Here is a 23,219-nt window from a genome sequence, read left to right as displayed (position 1 = left end):
AGAACTGAATCCCCCCCCCCTTTCCACGACCGTCGCCACGGAAGTCTCTATTTTATATTAGACCCTAACTCGCCCCCCCCCCCCCCCCCCAAAAAAAATTTTTTTTTTCACCATTTTTATCAAAAGAATGGATTACAAAGATGTCTGCCCGTATCCATTCAGACCGTTAAGAACAGCAAGAGGGGAGAAAAAAAAAAGTCGAGGTACCTTACAAAAAGAGATCAAACTATCGCCCCAAGGCGTTCGTCTGACCCCGTGTCAAAGGTCAGCCAATTAAATCGGAATCTTCGCACTATGAAGACCCGAGTATCCCGGGTGAAACCAATGCTCAAACCCAACACTATAGCAGACAAGAGACGTTGTTTATTAAAAGCAGAGCAATGGAATGGCGTGCACACACACACACGTCCAGCCATCCTCTTTCATATCAACCCCCTCCCCCCTCCCTTCTATCACGAAATGCGCCATTCCTTCCTTGTAGCCCTCATCGTGAAGAGTTCCCAACTCAAGACACAAGGGCCCAACAGAATCATCCCCTTTTCACCAGAACAATTTAAAAGAGTTATGGCCCTTTGACTTGCAGCACTGGATGAGTTATTCCATCCCTGAACCACAAAAGGGACAGTACTAAAAGGGAGAGGACATGCTCCTCCCAGGGTGAAGAGTTGAGACCTTAGAGCCCAGACAAAAGACTCGTGAAGAGTGTTGCTTTGACCTCTGTTACAGTGGCCCTCTCCAGAACGATGGGACGCTGTAAACCTACGTACTACCACTATCATCAGTCTTCGCTCTCCATGTGTATAACTATCATTTATTCTGACGTTGCTTCTCATAAAAGATATAAGATTACTGTAGATAGATTAAACCACTTTTTGCGGGTACATGTTCTTTGAAATCAAAGGTTTAAAAAAAAAAAGGTCTAGAATACTATAGTATCATTATAAATGCAGTTGACAATTTATAAGTATTAATTTTAACGAAGGTTTAGATGGAAATGTACAGAAACAAGGTGTAGTAGGTGAAGTACATTATTCTTGAATCACATGACATTTGTGTTGGAGCTAATTTAATTGAACAACTATGATGCTAGCCTATCAAGTGTTAAAACTTTGGACAACTTTAGAAAGCAAACAATTGAAGCTGGGACCAAACATTTAAATGCTCATAAAAAACCTGTTACATGAAGCACGGAAAAGAAAGTTATTTCTAACCAGTCAAAATATCTTGCGTTGCTTGAGACACTACTGAAGGAAGAAGTTATCATTTTTGTTTGTAATTGCTTCTTTAGTTTTATTAATTTTTAAAAAATCTTATATAAGTAAACTAAAGTCGTCCTGCGCGTATCCATATGTTCATCTAGTCGTGAAATGTTGATTAGAGACTTGGTTTTCCTGGCTAATTCAGGCAACCCGTTCCATGCTCTGATGGCACCAGTGAAGAAGGAGCACTTGAGCGATTAGGTCCTAGCATATGGAATAAGAAATGTGCCTTATCTTTCTGAGTATTTAATTAGGTTGTGTTTATGTAGTTGTAAGTGACGGTTCAATGTTACTTTGTAAGTCTTCTGTCCTGAAGCTTTTCCAAATTGAGTGATTTTACTTATGGTGTAACTCTAGTCAAATTTGAATAACATTCGTTTGTTATAAATCTCACCGAGTCTATTTTGCGTCAGTTCAAGTTTTGTTTTATAATGTTTTCATGAGCTGGGGTGTCCCAGGCAGAAGATGCACATGGCAATATTTTTGTAAACATACATAGCCTTAGGAAATGTAAAATATCGGTCAGCAAAATGTACATTTGATAGATCTATATTGCTAACTAAAGATCCCGGTTTATCCAATACCCAGACTTGTGTTGTTGTTGCCTTTTACAATATATACTAGAATGTCTAAACAAGTACAACAAAGCAATTACGAACAGTGGCTCCTTATTTTATAACCAATGATCCTTGTCTTTTTCAGAAAGGCGTTCTGGATATTTCATGAAACAAAGATCCCCATCCAGAGAAACCTTAATGAGCTCTAGACTTAACCTTTCCATATTTGTTTTTCTTGCCCACTTTTATCAAATTTATTATACATAGGAATTTAAAAATAGTTAAAAGAAAACAATTTTCAATCTATTATCCAATGACAAATTTACGACTATTCAGAAAATAGAGCCTCCTTCTAACGCACTCTATGTGTAACAGCACTGAGTGTTAGAGACCACGAAGGTGAGTTGTGTTTCTACCAAAGCTTATATCAACTCACTTTGTCTTTAAAAAAAAGTTTGTGCACGTTTTTTCTCCCACACCGAATCTCGGGTCAAGCTGAAATTTGGCACAATTATTTATTGTACATGACAACACAAGAATCAATTAAAAAAACCCAATTAGTTAATGAACTAATGGTTGTTTTTAGCGGCCCCCGAAAGGGGAAAAGACGCTATTAGTTTTGTGCGAAATGTCTGTCCGTCCGTCCCGTTTAGATCTCGTAAACTAGAAAAGATATTGAAAATCCGACATCACAATATTTTAGACCATTCAAAGTTCTGATGCAACGGCTACTTTTTTTTTTCTGAAAGCGAAAAATCTAATTTTTAAAATCAGTTATGCAAGTAGTTTTTTAAAGAGAAAAAGCTAATTAGTATGCATTATAAGTTAAACCTAAATAAAAACGAATAGTAATCCTGTAAACTTCATTTTCGTAAACTTTTTCTTTATTGCGAATTTTTTTTTTTTTGAGCATTCGAATAAGAGATTGGGCCTTTTCAAAACAATTACATCAATTATAAGACTTCTGTTAGGCCAGGAGAGGCGCGGTAGCTGAGCGGTAAAGCGCTTGGCTTCTGAACCGGGGGCCCCGGGTTCGAATCCTGGTGAAGACTGGGATTTTCAACTTTGGAATCCTTAGGCGCCTCTGAGTCCACCCAGCTCCAATGGGTACCTGATATTAGTTGGGGAAAAGTAAAGGCGGTTGGTCGTTGTGCTGGCTACATGACACCCTCGTTAACCGTAGGCCACAAAAACAGATGAACTTTACATCATCTGCCCTATAGACCACAAGGTCTGAAAGGGGAACTAGTTAGGCCAGGTTTACATCTAACTTTGCATTCACTGGCACCTATCCTTTGATCTGCTGTACCGTTGGGGCACTACACAAGATCTGTCAACCTTCTTTCTCCATTCTTATCTCTCATTTGTCTTTGATATAATTTCATTTGGATTTTCTTTCTGAAAATATTGAAGCCTGCCTGGGTGGACCACTTCGGGGGCCGATTTTGAGTTTGTGTTTCCACACAAACTGTCTTTGTAATCATGTTTTTTATTGAGTATCTTGAAATAGGGAAAGAAATCGTTCTTGTCAGATATGGTGGTATAAGTTGAATAAGTATGCTTGAGGATTCTTGAGCCCTGAGTGAAATCTTTTGTTTGTTTGTGCATTTAAAAAACGATCATGTAAACATTCACAAATAAACCGCCTTCTTTCCTCATCCTTTCACAACTGGTCCAGACAAGTGTTAGGATCATAACGCATTGAGAAAACTAAAAGCTGAACAGAAACAAGTGGTAAAAATATTTCTAGTCGCACAGATGTATTCTGTCTACGTCAATGTTCTAAATCCAAACTTATAGATACATCTATACTTAATATAAGCTTTGTTTAATAAAAAAAAACGATTTTTAAAAATGTTTTTCTTGTTTTTAAACTCAATGCGATAAAAAATAGCATGTTAGGACTTCGCAAAAGGGTGGCATTACCTTAAACATTGATAGATCACATAACACAAATTTTTAATGGCTTGTTCGATTAATAAACTGTGCATGTGTGTTAAGTCTTCACTCTCTTTAGTTCTAAAGAAAAATTTAGTTCTACGCCCCTGCACCATTACAGACCTTTGACGAACGCAGCCCACCTAACGACATCCACAGGGGCCGTCATTGTCTAGTTGAGATCTCCTAACGGCAGGTCCATCATAAGCTTGTTCCTTTTCTCTCGCCACATCCCGATCTCTCCAATTGCTTAGCGGCAAGACTAAACCAGGTTCACTCCCGCTAATTACAGGCTAGCCTAACGCACGATTCTTCTTTTCCCCTCAGACCCCCTGAAGGTTCTCAAAATATCTTATCCTTCACCTCGTAATTTTCTTTTTCAGTTAAATACCGGAAAGAAAAAAAAAAGCCCGTATCGCGTTGAATAAATGCTAAGAAGTTGAGCCTATCCTTAAGCGGAATGTATTGCTATTGTGCATCAAGGATTCTGAACAGCATGGAGTCTACCCCTGGGGCATAACAAAAGACTGGAGAACTTTGCTCAATCTGAGAATGGCGCGCTCCTTTCTTTTATTCGAGAAAAGTAAACAGACTTTCAACAATTTATTGAAGAAGTCTATGTGGCAGCGCGCCCCTTCGGGGGGAAAGACGATATAGGAATTTTGTAATATTTTCTTATATTGTTCAAGACTTTCTTATTTCTACCCCCAATGTAAGTGTTCTCCAAATTTTGTCCACTGTTAAAAGTGCTAAGACCACAAATGATCTCTTTCACAATTCTTAACACTGCATTCTTGGTTGTAAACATGTCTTAGAAGCATAAACAAATGAGAATAGTACAATGTTTTTCATGGGTTACAGTGTTTTGGTCCATTAGCTATAAGGAAATGGACATCAATGATAAAATATAAATGCACGTAGAAGGTCAGTTCAAAGCTATTCTACCCTTATTATTCTTCACAATGTCTCATTGAAGTAAATATGATTTCAAGAACTTCTCAGTACTCCCGTCTACATCATTTCATAACGAATAGGACAACATCATTGTGGATACTTGCAATTTTCTCAAACCACAGTCCACGTTGAGTGGACTATTTCAAGCGTGAGCTCCACAAATACCAATCCAAACACGACAGATGCAGATCTATTACATGACTGATTGTCAAGTGTGGACTCTTAGCTTTTCAGGTCTCAATCTTTAAAGTGCTTTTCTCCGAAAAACCTGATCCATCTTAACATACCCCCTCCACAAAAAATATTACTTTTTAGTTCCCAAAGGATTGCTACTGGTTGCCATGCAAACCAAACCAAACAAAATTAGATCACGCGGTAATCTCGCGTTGGTTTGTTTTAAAGGAGAAGAAAAAGCAAGAGTCAATGGGGCCACTTGAATCGAAGCTAAATATTGGTTTCCGTAGACCAAGCAACAAGATGAGGATTAGAACGTCCAAAGTATGACACTTGAAACGGAACTCATGCAGACCAGTGTCACAAACAAGGAGCGTGTATTATGTCACTCTTTCATTTCTAGAATCGGGTAGTAGAGATGCTGCTGGACTCGCCACACTGCCGCAGACGCCCTAAGACTGGGCGAGCCTCTTTTCTAACCATTGTCCGCCACATGTTTACCTTCGTTCTACCCGGCTATTGCTTTCCTTTGTCTCGTTTGTCGACCCGATCTTCCCCGAAGAGACATCCTGGGGGCTACAGGGAGCAGTGGAAGGAGTTTACCTATTCAGTGACGTTACTCGGGGGGCTCAAATGATGGTCTAAATTGTAGATAAACACTTGGCGGTGCAGGGGGCTTGACAGTCGTCACAAAACGTTGGGTTGATAGCAGATCGTCTGTCCGTCAATTCTTGACATCCCCCTTTTATTTCTTTTAAGCTGCCCCTTCCCACCGAAAAAAAAAAAAAAGAAAACGCATGACAGTTGATCTAAGAATTGCTACATAGTTGTAGTTTACATGAGAACTGAATGTTACTTTACAGTCTACAACAAAACAAAACACTACTCTAACAGAAATTACCAATAATTTCGCCCATTTAAAAATGATGCTAATATAGAAAAAAAGAAAAAGATCGCAACTTTTTAAAAATGCAAGTCTCTGCAAAAGATGGAAAACATTTATGGAAGTCAACATTTCTATCGACATCAGGAAACAAATCATATATATATATATGTGCCCGCGCCTGCGCCGAAGAGTACGTTTATAGTAGCTGGCTCCCGAAGGATTCAGCCTTAGTACTGATGGAATAAAAAAAAAATATAGAAAACTACAAAGAATTTGAGGTCATTCCAAGGTTGAGGCAGAACTTAAAGGTTATTCAATTTTTTTTGTGAACAAAACTAAATATAACTTTTTTTTTTTACAATATAGACTAATTTAAATTGAGCTGAAATGAAATAAACTTATATTTTAAACAAATCTAGCTAACAATAAAAACAGCGACGCTTATCTTGCATCATTCTATAAGACTTAACATATTCAATTATTGCTCTCTTTAAAACTAAAGATAAATTCTCCCTTTCCATGTAAGCTAGTGGTGTGTATATACTCTGTAACATAGATTGAATCTGATTTAGGGAAATGTGCTCACACATCGTCAGTTGTAATTACACTTATCTCAATGTAATTATTGTGGTGTGGGAAATAACGTTTCAAAAACAAACAAAAGAAAAAAAAAAGAACGAATAAGTCTAATTTTTGAATCAATGCTTTACAGTCAACTGTACCCATTCCAATGTTCACTGACATGTGTGTAGAACATAGATAATACTAATTTAGCGTCAAGAATATGTCAATCAATCTGCAACTGATCAGAACGCTGGACTACAACTTCTGTTCTACACATTCAACAAACTCGACACAAACGCCTTTACAATACATTAGATGAAGTAGAATTTCATTGGATTATGCAACCCAGAAGAATCGCTGCAGAATTATCTTGTCCTGCTGAGAAAACTTAAAACAGTTTTCTTGCTTTGCGGTCTGTATGGCTCCTTACGCTGGCGGAATGCCTAGATGAACAGGTTAAAGCTCTTAAGAGCCCCAGTGTTAAAAGAGCAGTTAAGTATGAGCTTTACAGAACATTCCACAACATGTGTCCGGATTTACACGAGGAGACACACAGACCTAAGGGTGTACACATTATACGGGGGGATATTTTCTGTCAGCGAATAGATCATGCCAGCCCAACAGATTATGAGATTTTGAGGTCAGGAGTTATGAGACGCTTATAAATACACACACACACACAATTCATTCACAGTGATACATATTCTAATTACGTAGCAAGAAGTAAATTAAAGTTGGCTGCTCCAAATAGAATATTGTATATAGGTAAGTTTACATTATGGCCGATATTAAAAAAAAAATGAAACGCGTTAGTGGTTATTTAAAATATATGCATATAAAAATGAAGATGATTTGCAGTAAGATTGTTATGGAATTACAACTATGTTTAACGAAACAAGCATGTTGCTTTTTAGCGGTCTCCGTAAAAAAACAACCAAAAAAAAAAACCCAACAAAAAACTGTTTAATGCAAGTGTTGTCTATTAGGTTGAAATCTCAATACTTAAAGTACAAACTAATGGATCTTCTTTTTATGGTATCTGGTACCATGCGATTTCCTGCAGCATTTACTCTCAAAGGGTTTAATTATTCTTTCATCCTCAGCATTCAGTGTCCAATATTCACAACCGTTGAAGATCATGGAGACCAATAACGAAAAATACAGTTTTTAACTTAACTTGAAAGCTGATGTTACTCTTTCAGATTGTCCACAGTTGGCTCATGAAGGCGGCGGATGCTAACCAACGGGGTTTTATCTCTTTTATTGATCCTCCATCTCTTGTTATGTTTGACCCAAGGTATTCAATTGAGCCAACATATTCTAATGTTTGGCCTTTCAACTGTAGGCAACATCTCGTATTATCTCCACCACATACTAGTACATTGATTTTTTCAGCACTGATTTCCATGCCAACTGCTCATATATATATATATTGTAAAGTATAGAGAAAAAAAAAGTTTTAAAGTTTTGTTTCATAAATTATCCTCAGAACCGTTAGCGCCAAAACGGCTGCGCTAAAACGTCGCGTCTCCAGACTATAGGAATCGTTAAAATTTCACCCCAACTCAGAAACATACTATACAAGAAGGCATTAGAGGCTCTCTTTGTATGGTGTTAAGAGACCAGAACATTAAAGTCATTTCCACATTTAATTTTTTTTTAAATGTATGTAGTAGTAAGTGATGCACCTTTAGTTACAGACCAGGACATGAATTTAAATCTTTGTGTAGCCTGACGTTTTGAATTCAGTAGGAGCTGAGAGAAACTAAGGTGGCTTATCAGTGTGCTTGGCCACATATAACCTGGAAACCTTTTGTCCTCACACATATGGAGCCACAACCATTTTACAACAGGCCACCATACAACCAACTGACCACGAAACAACAACTACTTACACAGATACGTCTCCTAATATCAAATAACAACATCTTTAAAAAGAAAGGTAAAAAGTAATAGCTCTCATTGTAAATGAATCAGGTGCAATCCTTCCTTTCTAAGACAATGTAGTGTGCAATTCTTCCTTTCTGTGACAATGTAGTGTGCAATCCTTCCTTTCTGTGACAATGTAGTGTGCAATCCTTCCTTTCTGAGACAATGTAGTGTGCAATCCTTCCTTTCTGAGAAAACGCTGGAAGGGGGAAGTAACGTTTTCGGGCCAAACAGAAGCACTGCTGCGACTGTAGTCACGTGTTCTCACAGATGATTAGCTAAAGACGGGAAGGTTGAAAGATCACAGGCGCGTACACCAAGATCTAAGGTCCCCAGAGTGACCCTCGTTGTTTTACACCGTTGTAAATCCCCCGCCACAAACTAAGGCCGATAACCGCACTAAATAGCTTACACACAACCGTAAGCCGCTTAGATTCGATATCTCTGGAGAAAGAAATGGACACTTCAAGCTGGAGAAGGGAGGGGGTATCAATCAGTGAGAAGTTGCTTACAGAACCAAACAGAACCGCTCTGGACGGTTGTATGGGGTTATCTCACGCACGTTGATACTTCCCCTCATCACGCCATCATCAGAAGCATGCCGCTCCACAACTTTCTACGTGGATGCACTTTACACACAGGTTCTTCCAAATAATGAGACCGCACACTCGCTCTTCATACACCCAGATCGGCATCGGTTTATGTTAGACATAAAAATGGACAATTCAAGAAAATAATGTTTTCCCTATTTCCCCAAATTACCTGTAGTGCACAACCCTAAAACATAAGACTCACAAACATTGTTCGTGTAGTTACTAAAAAATAATGATGTGCTTCATTATCACAATCCTAATAATACAGGATAAGGCACAAATCTATCAATGAAATACTTTGGAACATTACAAAATGAAACAAGCAAAATGTACAACAATACTAAAACAATAGATAAATAAATAAAGCTTATACAAGGGAATGCACTGCACAATAAACTGCCATATATCTCCAATTTCTCACCCTCTCTTTCTCAAAATCATTTTTAGCTAAACATTCCCATTATACTCCAGTTTATTGTATTAACAGAGCATGCTTATTCAGAGCAAGCCTGGTCTACCCTGAAGACGATTTCAAATCTACACGATGTTGAATCCCAGTTGAATCCAAGACTTCAAACTTTACTTTGCACGTAGATCGAGCTTCGTTAACAGAACGTGCATTCTCTTTAAACTACCGACACCACTTTAAAACCAAATATATAAAGAGCAAGCGTGGGGGGGGGGGGCGCTTTCACTTTCATAGCTTCTCTTTAAACCTCAGACCAAACCCCCCCAAAAAATACAAACAAAATAAAAAAAAAATCCTTAATTAAAAACAAAGCTTATATTATCTTATAAAATACAGACGTTACTTTAAAAAAAAGATGATTACGTCCTCCGCGTATCCCTAGATCATTCTAGTCATGCATGTTAAAATTCTGCCAAGTCATTGGTTTTCCTGGCTGACTCAGGCAACTCATTCCATGCTCTAATAGCACGAGGGAAGATGGAGCATTGGTACAACTTAATCCTAGCATATGGAACTAGGAAATGAATCTTGTGTAAGGAGACGAAATCTAAACTAACAACTATAGCTCTAAATAATGTAGATATCAAACAGAATAATTAATTACCAATAATTAGTTGACTAATTGATTAATTTTGTAATCAATTCATGTAAATAATTGTTTAAAGTTTCAACTTAAATGTCTACAATTATCTAAGGAGACTTAACCATACATATTTAGCCATATCTGTGAGTACTGGGAGGTTAATTTCTATTGAATGAATAATTTTGCAAAGTTTTAACTTGTTCCGAGAATGGGCGAGGGAGAAATAAAGTGTACACATTTTTTTACCAGACAGACAGAGTGAGTTGATATAGGCTTCGTAAAAAGAGACATTCAAAGCAATGTTACTAGTGATGGAGAACTTACCCTGTTTCTGACGCTAAAGACGTGGCAATAGTTCTTGCCGTTCTCCCTGTCCTTGGTGATGTAGGCAAAGAAGTTTAAGTGTTCCCCATCCTGGCAGGCACAGAAGATGTTGGCGATCTCGTGATCACAGACAACTTTCTGAAAGGCAAACAGAAACAAGTCAAAGCAACCGAAGGCAATATAAGGATACAAAGCCTACAACAACTTAGCACTCTATACAATGAGGACCATTGTGTGGATACTGGGCATTACTGGGTCAGACAAAAAATGATTTCTATAGGAGCAGAGGAAGTTGCAACTGTACTCATTTTCTGTTTATTTATAATAATTATGAACATTAGTTATGAGTTCTTTCTAACAATTTTAGGGACAGCTCTCACGAAGGTCACAGGATACAGATTTGAGACCCAAAGAAAAGCTTTTGCCAAACACAGGTGCAAAAGACGAAAAGAAAAGTTAAATAGAAGTTCGAAGGACAACGGCTTTGTCTGTATCAGATGTAGCAAAATATGCAGGTCGCAACTGTGTTTGCACAGTTATGTCATCCTTAATTAACGGAGTGGAAGACATTGCTCTAGGGATTGGATAGTAAATGTGACGTGGAGCGACCATGGACTTGTTGTTCCTAATCACAACAGCTGAGGGAGCTCTTTTGCTTATCTATGTTGGCCCCTCTAAGAAGGCTTTACATTGCACAGCTCCCCATTCACAAATAAAAGTCTTATAGGAGGAGGTTGAAGGCATGTCCAGCCTATTATGGCTTAGACCTTTTGCTTTGGCATAAATACTGTGCAACAATGAGGCGATTGTAATAAACAGGTCGCACACAAGGTGTTCATCACAAGGATATACAGATGTTTTCTTTCAAAGTAATGCCAGTCAACTACTTCTGAATGGGGGAATAATAAGCTTAAGATCGATTCGCTTGACGTGGATTGGTCTTTGTGAGGGCTAGAGACTACAAATAATAATAATAAAAAAATAACCAATAGCAATGAATTTATCATGGCAGCCCAGTATAAAGCTAGGATAACGAGCCTCACCTTAGAAACAGCGTCAATAAACTTGACACCTTTGAATGAAATGGACAACATAATGGAAGGTATCTTGCTGATGACTTCGGAAGATTTCTGAAAAGTACAAATTGCAACAGCTAGTGACACGATTATCTGGGGCTCAATTACCAGACAAATGAGGATTTGGTACTAGCTTGCTCGCTGAAACAAGCAGGGCACAGTGAATACATTAGCCCCGCATACAAAGTCATTCGCCTACAGAGTCATCTTTTGTAGCAAATAGTCAAAGTATAAGATGGATTAACACCCCCAAGTAAGCAGTTAAAAGTAATAACTGGTTAAATTTTGTTCCTTTTTCTTTCAAATCACCCCAAGTGAGAGTGAGTTTGTGATGAGTGATCGAAGGCTTTGTCTTAGTCGTTTAGTATAGATAAAGGTTATGTGGAAAAAAGGGTTTTAAGTTGTTGTGTTTTTTTGTGTTAACCAAAAAACAGTGTTTCTCAAACTTTTACCAGTGGCGCCCGGGAAAACGAAATTGTTTTCGTTTGCAACTCCCTTAGCAAGCTGGGGATGTGTGGGAGCGCTGTAAGATCCAACAGTGAGGTCCGGGAGGGTTTTATAAGAATGTAAGGAAAAAGAAAAGAAACTTAAAAACATAAAATTATAGGCCTACCACAATTTTCCATACCTATTTTCAATCTGTTTGGAATCCAAATTTACATAATAACCGTTCAGAAAGTCCTTTTTTTTTTATTCCGCAAAAATGTTTCTTAGGCAGTAAGTGTTTTTGTTTACTAAAAAAAAATTTTTCTGGACAAGCAGCAGTTTACCATGTAGCAAGATGGATGAGAGCACTATAAGGTATTCAAGCAGGGTCCGGGGCGGAGCCCGATTCCTGCGTTCTAAGCTTCACAAATTGATACTCCTGGCTCTACAACATATTCTGCTAATACTTTTTAATCCCATTAAGAAGATTTCATGTAAAAAAAAGTTGTATTATAATGGTTAACACTGTCCAATACGAAGGAGGTAAAGCTTGCAAATACTATTACTACGAACATTCAAATTAAATACATCTGTAATGTGCGTGATCGTCTAAAATTATCTTCTTCTTAAGTCGTGGAACTTTTTTTTTGCTAGGAAAAAGTCGTCAGTAGAATCATATGTAAAAATTACGTGAAATTCGACAGTTCTGAATAAAGAAAATGGAAAAGAATCGAGTTTGGAAATGTCACCTTTTTTGTTTTTAAGTTGTAAGTCAATATTAATGCAGACGCCTATGTGGACAACAGAATATAATTTAAAGATCTTTCTTAAATGAAAAAATGTCTCTTACTTACAGTATGTTACTTTTAAAAAACATTACTTGGTTAATCTGATCTATAACTACAATGAAAACTGTATTTGAAAAGTAAATTGACCATTTTCGCGCCCCCCCCCCCTTTCTTTTCACTGTCAAGACGTCGCATCCCTCCAAGTGTGAGAAACACTGCCATGCACAGTAGAATTAAATTTCAAAAAGATGATAGAGATGAACAGGGTTTTGATTTAACAGAATGTCTCGCAGATAACACTCAGAGTGACTTTCACACCAATGTTGATGAGAATAAGCAAGAAAACAAAATGAATCATTAATAGAGACCTATGTAAGTCACGTGAGCTGAGAGGCTGTATGTGTGTGAGGCAATTCGGTAGGTCAGAGAAAGAAACTGGTCAAATGAAAATAATTCTACTAAGATATGGATGCCCTACAGACTTTACTTCCTATCTATCTGTTCCCATGAAATGTTACACACAAAATAAACGTTCCTGCCATTATAAATCGGGGACAAAAAAAAAATATTGCGAAAAAAACAACAAAAAAAAAAAGCAATACAGAAAAATAGCAACACAGGACATGTCTAAAAGAAAAGGTAAAAAAAAAAATATGTGGCTTTAAGACTGCATTTTCCCATTTCCTCAGTTCCCTCCATAGCCATTGTCCTAACGTCCGCGTTCATCATTCTGGACTGCGACTCCTCCATTCCCTTCACTTTTTTCCCCCATTCTTTGCCCCTCCTGGCTCCTGTACAAGTGTGACAACACCCAAAAATTGCATCACAGCCCTGGTCCGTTCCTAATTGATAAACCCAGAGATGGAAACAGCTTATCTGAGCGGCCAAGTGTGCTCAAGGGGCAACCAAGCATGCACATCGCTGGGTCCAGGGCACACAGCGCGCGTGTCACCAGAAATGGGCCCGGTCTTTATTTACGATGTATTTTCTCATTTTCAGCTGTTTGTGCGTGCGTGTGCAAGACCTGGGGAGGGGGTGGGGTGTGATGAAGATGGGGAAGAAAATATCTCATGGCGTCCGCCAGAGTCTGTCCTCGTGTTCAAGGGGGGATATTGAATTTTGAAGTTTTCATGCTCAGTTGCCCTTCACACTGTAGAGAAAAAAAAATCCCCGCGATCCCAGAAAGTGTGACTTGAAATGGGAGGACCCATTACGATTTAGCTTCCGAAGCAGGCAAGGGGAAAAAGTAATTTTTCACATTAAATTTTTAATAACAATTTTCTCTCCTTATCCATTCCATTTCCCTCCTCTGGTCAGCTTTTTTTTTAGGGTTCAATGTTACTTTGAAAGGCAAATATTTTCTTCCAATATCTTTGATGCCATACTCATTTCCCCCCTTCTCCTCTCTTTCTTTCTTCCCTTTGTATCAAAATTCCATCAGCCACTGTGGAAATGAATATTCCTCCCTCAGACCAAACACAGACACATCTAGGGTTCTAGTCTAGAAAAAGAAAAAGTGCGATACTATTAGGTAAAGTAAATATTGTGAGATCTCCCTGTCACCCGGCAAGAGACTGGAACATTTAGATCTATGCCTTTACTTAGTCTAATAATACAAGTAAACTGGAGAGGGAGGGAGTACTTTTACCATTATTTAGAGTACTTTTACTATTATTTAGAGTACTTTTACCATTGTTAAGAGTACTTTTACCATTGCGTTGATGCTTGGTGGCGCCCAACCCTCTCCTTGCTTACTAGACAGATCAGCTACTTATTTATTTTGGTTGGACAATGGAATATCTTACAAAATATTCCTAAATGCGAATCTTAGTCTCTCCAAAAACCTTTATATTTTCCAATCGGAATTCAAGTATCCCCTCAGAGCTATATAAATAATTCAGTAATAATCGCTTTAGTCTACCAAGTTTTAAAATAAGTATTTTCATAAACCTTTTTTTTTTTAAAAAAAGAAAGTTAAGTATTGTTCAATTGTTAAAAATCTTACAATCGATAATAAACAGAATAATTCAATAAAGTACGATTTACACGAATATTCTTTATTTTGCTTAAAGAATATATATATATATATATATCAGCAAAAAATGGCCTGAGGAGTATAATAAAGAAAAAGAATTGCCTTAAACTGAAAAACATGATTGATGCATTGACACACGAAGAATTTCTTTGACTAGTTAGAACTAAACAAATCATTTTATTGTATCTGTAAGTACAATGACTAGATTGTTATATCTAGTTCTTTATAATAGTACCAAACATCTCTAGGTTACAGACTACATACAATGTTTCATGCTTTTTTTTCCCCCAACAGAAAACCAGCCATTTAACCCATGCAGTAGACATCGAGAGCTAAGACCAACTTAAAAAAAAGCAACAACTAAACAACACCTAGGTAAGGGCAAAAGATGGAAGCAGATTAGTCTTGCAAACAAACTGATGGCAGTGGATATTAGTACAACACTAAGAAATGTGAATACATCAAAAGTACAAAATTAATATTTACTATTATTAATACCGATTTTACAGCTTTTTTTTGGTTAAGAGAGAAAACATGTTTCTCTTATTATAACACATATCTAATTTGTTTTCTAAATAACTTCAGCTATGCGAATGATTACTTGACATTACTGACACTGATGAGACTATAAATAACATTCTTTTAAGTAAGTTAATGAACTCAACTTATCAACTACAAAATCAGCCTATAAACCTGCTGCCATTTTCCTTTTAATTCAATGAATCTTTTTTCATCTTTATTCTTGGTTTTCATTTTTTTTAAATTACAATAACTTATGGAGAATTACAAGTTGAGTTAAAATACTACAAAAGTAAGTTAGTTGCAACACTAACTAAGAAAAGATGGCATTAGACACATTTTGTATTGTGTGGCGTGCATTGCACTAGTGTGTATTGGTTCACCTTTAAAGGAAAGTTGTCAAATTCCCCAAATTTTTGTATGTCCTTTTATAATTATTCTTTTAAGAACAATGCATGCTTATATGTATATATATATATATATATATATATGTATATCTTTATTTTTGAGTTTCATCCTATTTTTCTTTCATTGTTTTGATTTTAAATAAATATAATCTTTCTGTTATAATCACACAAGGAAAAATAACTTGAAGAGAAGCAATAAACGAACACATTTCCATTTTTTTTTTACATTTGAAAATGGGCAGCTTTTTTAAAAAACAATATCACCAACTGACATTTATTGAGAGTCTTAATTCTTTATTTTTTATCAAAAGAGGATACAATGATATGCTCCTTCCCCATAAACTATGAGACACACAACTAGGCTCTGAGTTAGGGAATATTTTCATGTGGATTATTTACACAGTGTGATTTATTTCTACTTTAAATGCACATTCTAACAATAGGCTCAGTATCCTTATGTAGGCATTTTGAAACTTTTTACGCTCAAATGGACAGACACATAGAAAATAAAAAGAAGCTAAATAGGATAGTAGACTTATCCTACACATTTGAAACACATATTTAGCATTTGAGGAGAAAATGTGTTCAAAATGTTCATTATATACAGTTGTCTCTTGATAGCCTGACACTTCATAATCTAATGTGCCACCGCAGTAAATTCATTTAAATAAAGCATCCTGTAGGCCTATTTTTAGAATGTAGGTAAGCTTAAATTGTGAAATCATGTGAAATGTTTTATATTTTTTAGATCAAAAATGTTCTTTTTTTATTCTATTGCTAATTTTTACCTTTAAAGTCAAAAACTGAAATATATAATGACAGCATAAATAGAGTTTATTTTTACATATACAGTAAAATTCTTTGAAGTACAGCTTAGCTTTGGTAATCCCATGTTTTCAATAATTCTGCACCCCTCTAACCGCTGGATTATCAAGAGTCAACTGTATTTTCTTTCTACCTGTCAAGACTTTCAATGTGATAACATCCAGAAAACAAAAATGTTTATTTCATGCCATAAAACTAATTTAAAACCAACAAAATAAACAATTAATAGTAATAATATTTGCAACAAAGAAATGGATAATGAAAGTAATCACTTTAGAAGAATGGAGATTTGGGGGGATGGGAAATAACTCTGGTAAGCTGTTGTAACATGACAACACACAAAATAAAAAAACAACTGGCTAACACTTAAAGAACAAAACTAACAGCGGTCCAACCTGTAGTTTCCTGCGCAAACGATGCTTTAGACAATTGAGAAATAGAAATATGGAGTTAAAACTTCTGGCTGTGTATGAAATATAAATGGTGGGAAAAAAATGTGAGTAATACAAAAAGCCTGGCAGATAAAAGAAAACTTAAATCTCAAACTAAATGGTGAGCACTCAAAATCTTTCATTTTATAGGGTAAGGGGCATAACTCAGTTTAAAATTAAAAAATTATACTAGATTGGTGTTCTTTTTCTCCAATATTGGGCTAAATAACATAATGAAACTTCCAACTTTCACATGTCAGAATTGGGAAAGCCTTTTAGATTCAAAAAAAAATAGACAAGAATAGTTGAACGTACTAAGTTAAGTAGTAAAATTATATTAATATAAAAAACAGAAAAGAGATTTTTTTTGTATTAACTCTTTCTCTCCGTAATTATTTACCACATTCTGGTGGAATCAACGCTGGTAGCGTCAGTTAGGAGAGAAAGAGTTAATATACAATTTCAAGACTTTTTTAAACAGCATAACATTGTTGTAATTAAAACTACAATGTGCAGATTGGGAACAATGATTAAAAGAAAAATAAGCTAAGTAAAATACCAACCTTTAATTTTGTGATACCCTCCTGGGTGGACATTGGCCCATTTAATTCTTTTACTAGTGTAGATCCTAAGTACTGGGGGGAAAAACATAGAAAGATCTATATAACTATGTTGTTTATTGTCTATTTCTCAAATGTTGATCTTGTATTTCTTATATAATTTTTGACAACGATGGTATAAATGGTAGAGTATATGACTAAAGATGATAGATTTTTCTGATGTAAACTGCAATAGAAAGGTCTAGTTTAGTTTAGTAATGAGTCACCATAACCTTGAATTACTGAAATGAACTCATCCTGGTTCATAAAACTTTGCTTACATCATGAGGTACATTTTTTAAATCTATCTAATCTAAATTGAAAGACAGAATATTTTTCCCATTATGTCAAGCTTGAATATAACACAAAACATTCTCTAATTGTATGAATTCATTCTTGTAAAATGTTTTACATGTTTCGGATGTTCCTTCAGAGTTGAAGATAGTTTACTTCCTAGTCCAAACCCTTCCGCAGGACGACGGGGGATGGGAGCGGGCAGGGTTTAAACCCTCGACAAATCCGAACGACAGTCCAGCGCACAAACCGCACGACCAGGCAGCCATCCATCTTATTTGGAAAAGGAATATAAAACTATTTGCTTATTAGATTGTTACTTTCGCTATATTCACATAATCCTAAAGCCTACAATCTGTTGGTAAATAGTGCTTAATAAGTTCCATTATTATAATTATTAGATGGAGGTAGCAAAAAAAGTTTTTAATAAACTATTGTGACAGCAAAGTTGAGAGCTTAATAATATTGGATAAATCGTATAGTTACTATTTTTAATTTGTAAAAAGTCTTGTTTAACTGCTACTGCATAACTAGAGAGGTGGATCCTAGTAATGGAATTAAGATGTTACAGAAAGATCCTAGGTATCAAAAACAAAGACAGCATCACAAATAAAGAGATTAGAGAAAAGATTAGTTCAGCTATCGGACCTCACAGTGACCTAACGCAAACTAAAACTCTATGGCCATATCACAAGGTCCTCAGGGCTCACAAAAAACCCATTACTAGGACAAAGAAGAAGAGGCAAGGAAAGTGATTCTGAGACAACATAAAAGAGTAAACAATTTTGTTCCTGAAAGACATTCTATCAAAGACAAAAAAAAACAGAGAAATGGAGAAAGTCAACAGATCTTGTGTGGTGCCCCAATGGTCCAACAAACTAAGGGATAGGTGAAGTTGATTAGTAAATGCATAAAAAAAATTACAAAAAAAAAGACATAAGCATTATATTTTTCATGAAAAGAAAGCAAATAGGGTTCTCTTCTCCTTCTGAATGAGTCCTGAGTTCTTTTTATATAGAAATTCTTTCAAAGAAGAAGATAATTACATCCTTTTGAACACACTACCTTTCTATTGAAATAATTGTTATTGTGTTAGGGCATTTATAAGAAGAATTAAGAAAAAGGCTTCAGATAGATGTTGAGGAAACAAAAGAATAGTTGAGTTGTGACTGGAAGAGAAAGAATATAAAACACCATAGGACAAGCCAGTCCTTACATGAGCAGTGTAATTGCAGCATCCCTTTATAAGAGTCTCTGGCTTGTGTCTCCATTGTTTGATGGTTCCTGTGTAGTGCATCAGGTTTGGGGCTCGGATGTGTATGGTGCTGTCTCTGATGGCTTTGCCCTGGTAAAAGACAATAAGTATCAGCATGCTTACAATTTAATCTAGGCAGAATGAGTTACTCCTTCAATGATTGACCTGATTTGCACCAAATTAATGCAAACCAACTTGGCCTATTAATTTTTTCACTATATGTAATCAAGGCAGATCTATCTATTAATGCTTTTATATATTTAAATGAACATCAAAACATTCATTCATTAACATCTCTGAAAACTAGCTTTTAAAAAACAACAACACATTTCTTTTTTTTTTTATTTTGTACGTGTAAAATTGTTAATAAGAAACTCAATTTTGTTTGTTTGTTATTTTTAATTTGCTGAGAAATAAAACAACACATAACAATGTCAAGAGAAGGACAGACAAAAAGAAGGAGATAAAATAGAAAAAAAAAAAAGAGAATATGACAATGATGAATAATAAGAGATATCAAGATCCTACATTAGTTGTGTGAAATTAAAAGGGAAAGACTAAAATGTTATGGTATTCTTAAAAGAAAATATCTTAGAGTTATTAAGATGAAACATTGTGAAAAGATTTAGGAAGAAACAAATAAAGGACATAGTGATAGACCAATGGAGATTAGACTTGAAAGAAACTAACAACAGAAATGACTAAATGAATAGAGCTTGCAAAGCACACCACAGCACTCCCTAAGCAGTTAAACCAAATTGAAGGACTGCACTTTTTTTAAGCAGCAATTTTTTTTTTTATTTCTGCATAAGTTTCAGCTCAGCACTAATATTGTACAAATAAATAACGATAATAAGAAAAAATGATTATTTTGACCTTTGCAAAAAAAAAAAAAAGCCAAATAATCTTTAAAAGCATATAAAGAGGACTGGTCAGGTGTGCGCTGCTTTTTCTCTCTATAGTGCTGAATATATTTAGTAATTTACTATTATAAGTAGCTATTGAAACATTTGAATATTATGTAATGATTTGTTACAAGGTCTAAAGGTTTGTAATGTAAATAAAAATATTCAAATAAAATAATAGGTACAGTCGTCCAATGATTTTCATGGAAGGGCTATACCAGTTTTTCAAAAATATTAATGGGAAAAAAAATGTAATGGACTGTTACAACTTTTTACCATATTTGTATTTGTCAACTAGCCACTATCTGAATCATACCCCAGAGTGGTGTGGCGTTACATCTACCCACACCAAGAAAGCGTATTGACCACTCATCACATACACACACATTAATTGGGCTAACATTACACATATACTTATAGTGATGGTGGGAGAGAAAAAATGATCTTACCAGGCCAGGTGATAATGGACTTGATGGGTCGAATTCTAAAAGTGTTTCCTGGGGACGGTCAGAGTTACTTCCATTGTCTGTAACTTTGGACCTGACTCCAGTGTAGTCTCTGTATAGGTCTACATGTTCAAATGGTGACCTTGGTTCTGTCAGGCTATCCAGACTAGGTAGCCTGGTCCTGGCCTATCAAAAACAAAAAATGTACACAATTTCTATTAACCAAGCAGGTATTAAATCATATCATTGTTGCACACAATTTTGAGCATAACCTAAGGTGTTCCATAATTATTTTTTGTTACAATATCAATAAATCATATATGTATGATATTGACATAGTATGAAAAGAATTAAACCAACATTGAATTGTTGGTCAATAAACTGATATTTCTTGATTTTCTAGGCTATGACATATACATAATTAGCAGAGTGACTGCCAAAATAATTACTTTCAATTGGTGTTTCATGTTTTTTTTATTTTGGGAACAATTTCACTCTAGTCTTTAATATTATTTATTTTAGCTTGTAATTATGAGTTCTTACAAACTAACCATAAAAGATTAGATACTAGAAGGACGTTACAAAATATGAAACTTTGAAAACAGACTAAAATTGTAATTTGTTATAACACAGACAAGTTTGTTGATAACTTTAATAAGAACCCCTTTAACAGCATACATATGTAGATGAACTCCCTAAATAACATATACTTGCTTTTGTTTCATTTCTTTGACTGAAACATTTAATATTTTTATAAATAAATAAACAAAACAGAAAATAATTCTATTGGCTTATTTAACTTGTGAGATATGCAATTAAATTTCACATTAAAGATTTTGTTGCATATATAATATACTAAACATCTACACCAACGAAAAATTAGTATCTCTGTTGAAAAAGTCACAATCAAAGAAAAGATTTCTACCACAAGCATTTTCCTTATGACAAATCCCTACAAAAATAGACAAAAATAGGGGTAAAACAATAAACAGCATTTTGAATTGTCTTCACTAATTGCAGATGGTGTCAATCACTATCACTTTAACATTTCACTCAGATTTACATACAGTGGAATCAAGATAATTCAAACTGGCATTACTCAAAATTTGGCTTGATTCGAATCCACAAATTTTTCCCCATTCTTTGTTTTCATTTTAAAAATCGATTAATTTGAAATTATTTATGCTTAATTCTGGATAATTAAAAAAAGCATAGAAAATTTTCTCTGCTGTGCTTTTTTCAAACAATGGATACAGACCAGAATTGTTTCATTCACTAGTCTGAATAATATACACTGTATATTTTAAAAATAATCCCTTGCTATATCAATATTTTCTGAACCTCCCAAGAAAGCTATAAGTACAGTATTTTGTAAACACAGTGAAAAAAAAAAATTTATATACAAAATCAAAAAAAGGCACTAGCCCCCTAACTTCCCTAAGAAGAAAAACTATATGGAGAGCTGCCTGAACTGGAAACCACTGCACAGTTCATCTGAGATTTAGGAGTACTCATGTGAAACCACCAACATAGAAATGAGAATAAAGACAAAAAACCAACATATAATTTTATTAACAAGGGAAGTAATTTTGTGGAATATATCAATCTTATTCAGTTATTTCCCTTGATGAAGCATAAATTAATTTTAAAAGCTCTCCTTGTTCCATAACACTTCAAATTAAGGGGAATGAATGCTGCGTAGTCTCATAGAATACTGAAGTCACCCCAAATTTTCAGCCTCATAACAATCTTTTTTAGAACATAAAAAGTAATAAACTTAATAGAAACAGAAAAAATATCTGATTCAATGATACAATGCAGATTGTACTTACAGGACTAGATGAAGTATCCACTTTTCTTTCTCCTAGTGAAGCTAGTATTCTCTTTCTATGACCAATAGATGAGATATCTAATACCTGTAAAAGAAAAAAATATATAATTGATCCTGAATGTGTAATTGCTAATTATTAGAAACATTACTATATTGGCGTGGTCAATTATACTAGAGCATTTGAACCATAAAATATCACAGCAGTTTGTCAGTAGCTAAAGTTTTTAACAAAGATTAAGTTTATTTGAACTGATTCATTTTATCACTTTAAATAGAAAGAGAGAGAAAAAGACAAAAGAAAAGAGTTGCTGAATGGTTTCAAAACTTACAGTAACCAGCTCCAATTCCCATATCTTGACCACCCTGTCCATGGAATCATACTTATGAGACATAAAAGTATCAAAATAATAGTCTAGCTGTAGGGAGCCAAGCCACTCTGCTACAGTTTGAGGTACATTGTTGGCATCTGGTCAGCATGAAAAGAAAGAACATTCAAGACATTACAAATAAACAACTAGTGTGTGCTTTTGTGTTTGCCTGTATGTAAATTAATGAGCCTATACGTGTGTTCAAAACATCTTTACTTCTTTACACTCTTTGGGGAGCTGTTGAGAAGTTCCCTCAATTATCATTACATTATGCTGTCCATATTCTTTTAAACCATTTTAACAAGCAAAGTAATATGAAGCCTAATCAAATTGTTTCCTTGACTCCCTGGTAGATAAGAGAAACAATAAAAAAAAATAGCAAACTCATTATAGTTTTGTATGGTTAATTTATTTAAGCTTAAGAATTGTGTATTTTTGTAATTTCTTTTCCTGTATGTTACTATAAAAATGTGAAAGGTAGAGACGTAAATGTTTTATTTGTTTTACATGTTTCGGGTGTTCCTTCAAATTTGAAGATAATTTACTTCCTAGTCCAAACCTCCCACAAGACGACGGGGGATGGCAGCGGGTAGGATATGAGCCCGGGACAATAGAGAAATCCGAATAACAGACCAGCACGCAAACCACAAGACTAGAATATCAATTGATATCAAACTAGATACAAAACCAAAATTAAAACAACAAAAGTAGTGTCCACAAGTCAAATATAGTCATTTGTCATTATGTTGGCTTTATTTAACTTCTATACAATAGGCTAAGAAAA

The 23,219-nt window shown here is 35.2% G+C and overlaps 1 protein-coding gene across 13 annotated transcripts in view; it reads right to left on the bottom strand.

Annotated features, from left to right (window-relative positions):
* The window catches only part of LOC106079656 (ankyrin repeat and sterile alpha motif domain-containing protein 1B-like), a 104,756-nt gene that overhangs the window by 14,412 nt on the left and 67,125 nt on the right, over nucleotides 1–23,219 (bottom strand). For 12 of the 13 annotated variants that reach the window (XM_056045319.1, XM_056045317.1, XM_056045325.1 and 9 more), the window contains 8 exons: nucleotides 22,397–22,533; nucleotides 22,069–22,152; nucleotides 20,240–20,422; nucleotides 18,847–18,975; nucleotides 17,301–17,372; nucleotides 16,702–16,725; nucleotides 11,274–11,360; nucleotides 10,231–10,368 (listed from right to left, as the gene is read on the bottom strand). In XM_056045319.1, the coding sequence (XP_055901294.1) occupies nucleotides 10,231–10,368; nucleotides 11,274–11,360; nucleotides 16,702–16,725; nucleotides 17,301–17,372; nucleotides 18,847–18,975; nucleotides 20,240–20,422; nucleotides 22,069–22,152; nucleotides 22,397–22,533 (854 nt within the window). The remainder of the gene's footprint in view (nucleotides 1–10,230; nucleotides 10,369–11,273; nucleotides 11,361–16,701; nucleotides 16,726–17,300; nucleotides 17,373–18,846; nucleotides 18,976–20,239; nucleotides 20,423–22,068; nucleotides 22,153–22,396; nucleotides 22,534–23,219) is intronic. The other variant, XM_056045320.1, reaches the window with a different exon arrangement.

The sequence above is a fragment of the Biomphalaria glabrata genome, chromosome 10, assembly GCF_947242115.1.
Source record: "Biomphalaria glabrata chromosome 10, xgBioGlab47.1, whole genome shotgun sequence".
NCBI classification, from domain to species: Eukaryota; Metazoa; Mollusca; class Gastropoda; family Planorbidae; genus Biomphalaria; species Biomphalaria glabrata.
This window is presented reverse-complemented; position numbering and strand designations above follow the sequence as displayed.